The 6,925-nt window shown below is 42.3% G+C and overlaps 1 protein-coding gene and 1 long non-coding RNA gene across 3 annotated transcripts in view; one reads left to right on the forward strand and one right to left on the reverse strand.

Annotated features, from left to right (window-relative positions):
• The window catches only part of LOC106807894 (eukaryotic translation initiation factor 5A-1-like), a 12,772-nt gene extending 8,436 nt beyond the window's left edge, over window positions 1–4,336 (forward strand). For both annotated transcript variants that reach the window (XM_014810401.1, XM_014810402.1), the window contains exons 4-5: window positions 1,212–1,346; window positions 3,291–4,336. In XM_014810401.1, coding sequence (XP_014665887.1) covers window positions 1,212–1,346; window positions 3,291–3,359 — 204 coding nt within the window. In that variant the 3' untranslated portion in view covers window positions 3,360–4,336. The remainder of the gene's footprint in view (window positions 1–1,211; window positions 1,347–3,290) is intronic.
• A 1,185-nt stretch (window positions 4,337–5,521) lies between these two features.
• Window positions 5,522–6,925, reverse strand: part of LOC106807896 — a 6,705-nt gene continuing 5,301 nt past the window's right edge. Inside the window, exon 2 of the long non-coding RNA XR_001393719.1 lies at window positions 5,522–6,456. This is a non-coding gene — a long non-coding RNA (uncharacterized LOC106807896). The remainder of the gene's footprint in view (window positions 6,457–6,925) is intronic.

The following is a 6,925-nucleotide window of genomic DNA, read 5'->3' on the forward strand; positions in this document are numbered from 1 at the left end:
TCAATGATTTCACAGTGTTCTCATATTCATGGCACATCCATAATCTGGAAAGCCAATATGCCTCGATAGCCGAACGGCTACATCACAGGATTATGGCTCAAAGGTCCTTGGATCGAATCCCATTAGATTTTTTATTATTTACCTGTTTTCTGTTTTTTTCTATCTTTATTCGTTTAACTATTTCTTTCCAATTAAGGTAAATATTTACATGATTTATTTACAACAATTTCATAACAACAAATAATTTTTACAACAATTACATTTTTGTTTTGTTTTAATAGGGTTAGGGTTAGGGTCACAATGCACCATAAAAAAGGAGTTTCAGGCACGCGATTTGTATCAACCAATGGGATTTGGGAGGAATGCAGAAGGTTGCTGAAATGATGTGTACGCAACTGCGTATCTGCATATCTACGCCTAACAAAGGTGTCACTACGCACGACTTAATGTTACATTTATAACCGTAACAACAGAACTCAGATGAGCCCAGATGCTCTGCGGCTCTTGTTGTGTAATGTTTTGTTGTATATGTGTCTCCGGATGGTAAGACAATCAATTAGTAGCTTACTGGGCTGCAATGCAGGTTTATGGTTGTAGTGTAGTAGTTGTATTAGTAAAATAATGTGTTTTAAGGCACGGATACCTGTTTGGCTGTCACGCCATAATCCCAAATCTCGTGGCCAATTGTCCGTGTGAATATCTACTATTCCTGACTTCGGTCAATAAGTTTTCGGCATTTTCTTCAGTATGTAATTTCTATGCCTAACCTCTCTGTAAAACCTCTTTGTGAAAGAATTGGCTCCTGTGGTAATACAGAGTTGTGGTGTAATTGCTGAAAAATTATAGTTTCATCAAGTATTCCAGCAAATTATGCATTACTGGAATAACTGATTTCCTGTTGGTGTGCAATTGCTGGATAAAGGAACATATCTCTGCTTGTGTATAGGCACCACATACTTGTGGTATCTAAAGGCGCCTGGATGACATGTGCAGTTAAGGATCGTGAGAAGTGAATGAAAAAATCTGCTGAGTAAGAAAACTAGAGCTATCTTTACTCAGCCATGTGTCTGCATTTTTAAATCCACCATGCAGAATGCAGTTGTGACAGATGCGCACTGAATGTACGTAAGCCTTGGGCGGCGATTTGTTTTGTGTGTAGAGGTGCTACTGGCAAGTTGTCTAACTTGTTGTCTGCTCTCGCTTCGTATCAGCTCGTGAACATCGATGAGGACGGCTACATGGCTCTCTTGGACGACAGCGGCGATACTCGTGAGGACCTGAAGCTGACTGAGGACTCTCTCGGCAAGGAGATCGGCGATCGATTCACTGGCGAAGAGAGCCTCCTGGTTAGTTGGCAGCGAGATGCCGAGGAAATGCCACAAAAAAGCATCAGTTTACATATTGCTTTTGCAACCATTATACTCCCGCTCGCTAAAGTGGACAGGTGTTACCTGCGGGCAATTGTTCCCCTGCATATTGTATGTCTTTAGCCCGTGGACATGCCCTGAATGGAAACAATATCACAAAATGTGAACACAATATGCTTAAATATGATAGTAGCTAGTGTTATTTTGCAATTGATTTTTATGGTGTGTTTGAGCTTAATTTATTGCAGCTTAATTTCAAGATGATGATTGCGTTGTCTGATAGATGGCTGTTTATTTGTGTTTTTTTTCCTCGCCAGCGAAGTTAGGGGGGGGGGGTATACTGGAATCACCCTGTCTGTCTGTCTGTCTGTCCAACACCAACCTTGTGCGCAGATCTCATCGAAAAGTACTTAATCGATTTCAACCATATTTGGTACACATCAGTACCCAAGGTAGTTGGAATTTTTTTGGTCCGACATTTTCGGAAAGATTTATGCCCGTTTTCCGTAATTAAACCCATTTGATTATATATGACATGCTGACGCCATCTAGTGGATTATTTAATACATAACTGCCGAGCCACTACTCGCATACAATCAAATGCCTTGGGGCCCGTTGTCAGAAACAAATTAGTCTTAACATTTCCCTTAACATTAACTTTTTCTCTTAGAGCGTTAACAGAAACTTCGTAAAGTTAAAAGAATTAAAAATTCTCGTCACTTTTCTCTTAATCTGAAGATGATCTTAGCGCCTCGCTTTAACTTTATGACCGGCTCTCTCTCTCTGCTCTCTTCTCTCCGTCTCTCTCTCTCGTTCTTCTCTCTTCTCTCTCTCGTCTCTCTCTCTCTCTCTCTCTCATGTCTCTCGCTCTCTCTCTCTCTTGTCTCTCTCGTCTCTCTCTCTCTCTCTCTCTCTCTCTCTCTCGTCCTCCTTTCCCCTCATCTCTCTGCTGCACTCTCATCTCTCTCTTCCTCTCCTCGATCGTCTCAGTCTCCAGGGTCTCTCGTCTCTCTTCTTCTCTCCTTCTCTCGGTCTTTAATCACCTCCTCTCACGGCTATCGATCCTCCCTGCGCTCGTTCCCTCTCTCCTCCCCTCGTCTCCTCTCTCTCTCTTCTCTCTCTCTCTCTTCTTCTCGACCTCGTCCCGCTCCCTCAACCCCTTTCTCTTTCTCCTCCCACTCTCCTCCATCCTGTGTGTGCGTGGCGCGTGTGCAGGGTGCGAAATTAGCGGGAGTCCGGAGGCAAATACTCCCATATTTACTGTCCGACTTCCTGATTTGATTATGCAGGAGTCCGTGTGACTCCTTAAAAATGCTGCCATACTAATTAGTTCGTTCCAGAGCACAGCCTCGCGGAATTACCGTATTTTTCAGCTAATGTCCAGAGAAAATTTGGCAGACGTGCAACCGCATGAATCTTAAAAATAAGCACATGCGTTATTAGTAATATCTTTAATTTTGAACCTCAGACTGCATACTCCCTCATTTTGCTGCGGACTCCCTCTTTTTGAGTGTAGGGAGTCCCGTTGAACTTCCGTGTTTAAAAGTTAATTTCTACCCCTGCATGAGTATGTGCTAGATGTTGTTCATGTTTCACTCTGCGTTTGCTTGCGCCTTCTGTGGCAGCTGATTTTCCCCATGAAACCGTTTGTTGACAAATTCTACAAATTACAATACATAACAGCTCAAAGCGGGGGTGGGGGGTATTATTAGCCCTCTCTGTGACAATCATTCTAATTAGCACTGGTATGTGTTTTGGAAGCATGGAATTCTGTTGCTTCAGATGTTTACCCAAGCAGTTGCTCACACACTTCCCCCACCAAATTATGGAATTTTAATTTTTGCCATTTTCTCTAATGAACCTTTTGCCATACAACACATTTGATGCATTCGCCTGGTAAAATGTGTGCTCTTGTATTTTCAGGTTACAGTTCTAAAGGCCATGGACAACGAATGTGCTATCGCAGTAAAGACATTCAGTGACAAGAAATAATTCAACCAGGCACAGGCGCTAACTGTTTTCCCATTTGCTACTCAAACAAATTATTGGTGAGCTGTCATCCTCGGCATTGGTCAGCAAACTATCGCGATAACTCTTCATCAAATGATCTTCTATCAACATCTCTTACAAATACTACATGTTGACTGCTTTTCATGACGGCCTCCTGTGTCATGCTGACTACGATGCTATCAGTTTCTGTTTTGCAAAATAATCTAGAGATTATGTACCATTTCTGCCTGGTCCTATTGTGTGGATGGGTGGTCTTGTCGTCAGACTAGTGCTTATGGCGAACACCGTGCTTATCGGTGGACAGGAAGGATCTAGACTGGGGATTCTCTTTGAGAAATCATGGCCTGATTTGTACATATTCTCTTTACGAAGATTATGGCTATAATTAGATCGATGAGACGCAGCCAGGGGTCGTGTTACACAATGATGCAGTCCATTTTCTAACAGACCTGATGTTGTTTCCCTCTGCCGAAAGCACAAGAGCTCTACTTTCTTACGCGTGTATCTGTAGCAGAGGCGTCGCCATAGGGCAACACGGGCACATTTGCCTTGGAGGCTTGAGGGATTGTGCTGATGTGCTTGGAGTATGCATCTCTGGCCTGCCACTGTGTGCAGTGTCCATCTGTGGGCTGGTTCTATCGGATGAACCCCCATATTACCGTTGGCCAAGGAGTACTTGTTTCATTCATGAAATATTTCCTGGTACAGATGATATAGGATTTTTGTGGGATTGGGAGGGTCTTGGGTAGTTTACCATGCGTATTGGGTCTTTCCTGCAGCTGAAGTTTAACTAGGGCATGTCTTCATAGACAACGTGTTGTTTTTGAAATAAATTCATTATCCATTATAATAAATGATTATCAAGTGTTTTGCAAGTTTTTGCTCTATGTTTGAACCATTTTAATGTCAAACAATGTGAAAGAGAAATGCTAAATAAAATAGCCAGTATGAGTTTTTTATCTACTGAATTCCGGTGTCATTTGACCACCTAGTGTTATGAACTATTACACGCGTGTACGTGTGTAGTAGTGCTCTGTGAAGTAAAGACTAGTGGTTCATATGCACAGCCACACATGTTACGTCACGCCTGTGGTTCACTGCCACTGGCAAACTTAGCAGCGGGTGCGTCGAGCATGTTGGAGCATTAGCTGAAGTGCAGTAAGTCCTTCCATATGTAAGTGCCGCGTGCCCACCTGGTTCGCTTGGTTAATTAGGAGACTTGGATTTTTTGTGCGATTTACATGGCTCACCATTCTTGTAAGCAATATACATGTATTTTATATTTATATATAAAAAAAATGCGTTTTTGTGTTCACCACAACCGAGACCTGTTGTGAAGAGGTTGTCGTTGTCTAATCCAGCACGCCATTACCGAGACACTTGTGCGTGGTGGGGTAAACACGGAACCTATATATCGTATTGTTTGTCTGAAGGTGTTGACTCGTTACGTGCATCACTTCTGACATTAGAAACAAAAAATGTGAAGGTTTCCTTTGGACAGAAGCAGGTGTACCTGGACATTTATTTACTCAGCGTACGTCGGTGCCGATGCTGTTTATCGAAATTGTATTTTGTATGGGAAAATGATGGATGCTTGTAGGCGTATTTTTTTTATGATGTTTCATTTTAGATGGATTTTGTGGTAGTATATAAATAGCTGAAGAGGTGTGTTCTGAGTAAAGCAAGGTTAGCTGCCTGCGCGTGAGAGGAGTCTAGCTTTATCCGTGGCCGACACTCGGAACTGAATCTCTTCATAACTTAGAACAACCCTTTTCTTCGGTTCTAAATTTTGCTGAACATCTTTGTTCTCTCCGGTGAATCATTTGGTTGCCTAACAGGTGAACTACTGAGCGGTAAAAAAATTCACTGATAGTTCAGCGAATGAGCATTTCACCAGCTTACTAAGCAACATCTAGCAGAATTGGCATGTGATGCCACAGATTTTTACGTGTTTAAACTTCTAATCTGAATTTTCGAAGACCCGCTCGTGTAAATGTATATTGGGAATTTAATTATTACGAAATGTGTGCTTGTATTGTGATGGCAGAGAGTCTGATGTGTGTAGCGCAGGTGTGTTGACATGCGACAAGAGGTGCTCTTGCTGCTGCTAGATCAACTCAACTGGCTGTGAACAACATGTCTTAGTGTTTCTACTGAGTTTTTGGTGCTACGGTAGGTTGATGACCCCTTTTACTTAAAATTACTCGAGATTCTATTTCAATTAGTATTTAAGGCAGTATTTCTTCCAGCTTATACCTAGCGTGACTAGTTATGAGCAGGTCCTGCTGTGAAATGGCAGTAGTCGTTAGTGACTGGTCAGAACCACAAACTAATTCACTGTCAAACAGATTCATTCTGTTGGAGGGCGATTCGACGGGGTTTTGTAAAAGATGGGGTTCTTGTAGAGTGACCTGCGACTTGATGCGCGCCAGAGTAGACGAGGCTTGCAGTTTCAAGCTAGCCTTCCACTTCAACGCAGCCTCGTGCGTTAGGCGTGCAATTGCACAGTAATAGTACTAACGCATAGTAATAGCAACCCTATTTGGTTGCACAATTGTACCGTAAAAACATACCGAGGCGCCCATTATAAAATTAGCGTTACCAGGTGGCTCTTCCTATTCATTTGCCCTTGAACTATGTTGGCTGAGATGTGAAGTTAAATAAAATTGTCACTTGAGACAAGTTACTTTTGAAAGCTTGTTATGTAGTATTTAGTATTTCGAACAGCATAGAGTCAAAAATGCACAATGTTATGATTTTGCAGTTTAACAAAACATTGTTTTAAGGCAAGAGATTGGAATTACACCATCTTGCATGTTTAAATAAGTACGAAGGGAGATTGCTATGTCTAATATGTAACTATCGCTGTTGTCATCGGTGGAGGGAGCTAGCATTTGAACCTGTTGTATAACATACTATGTATCCCCTATTCGAATTGCTGTGCCCTGGCTTTAAAAGAAGCCCTTTTCTCTTGTTCAACTTTATTGGCTTCCTTATCCTGTCTTTTCTTTTCGTAGTCCTTTCTTTGCTCCTCTAGGCATTCGTTTTTGTTATTTTCTCGGTCCCTATCTTCTCGCGCCTGTATAACATAGGGACGTTTACGTGCTGCTGGTTCTTAGATGCTATGTAAAACTTTGCTAATAAGTAACGCTAATAAATAATGCTAATAATAATTAATGCTAATAAGTAACGCCCTAATATTAAACCGTAGAAGTGGTTACTAGCGGATGTAGGGTGGGTATGAGTTATTTATATATTTAAAATCTGCCATAACATAATTCTCGTAGTGTTCTCGCGCGCGCGCCCGCAGAAAATTGGTTCGTATTAGTGCCGTAGCCAGGATGCCCCCACATAGACCAATCAATATAAATGCTATTACATGGTTAATAGCGAACTTCCCAGAACACTAACTGCGCGTGGCATTGCCTCTAGGCAAATTAAGTTAACCGCTGATAGTGCGGGTGTACGAGAACCCGCCTACCCCCTCCCCCGTCCTACTCCGCTTCTCGACCGCCTACCCCCTCCCCCGTCCTGCTCCCATTCTCGAC

The sequence above is a fragment of the Priapulus caudatus genome, unplaced genomic scaffold (assembly GCF_000485595.1).
Source record: "Priapulus caudatus unplaced genomic scaffold, Priapulus_caudatus-5.0.1 Scaffold240, whole genome shotgun sequence".
Classification (NCBI taxonomy): domain Eukaryota; kingdom Metazoa; phylum Priapulida; class Priapulimorpha; order Priapulimorphida; family Priapulidae; genus Priapulus; species Priapulus caudatus.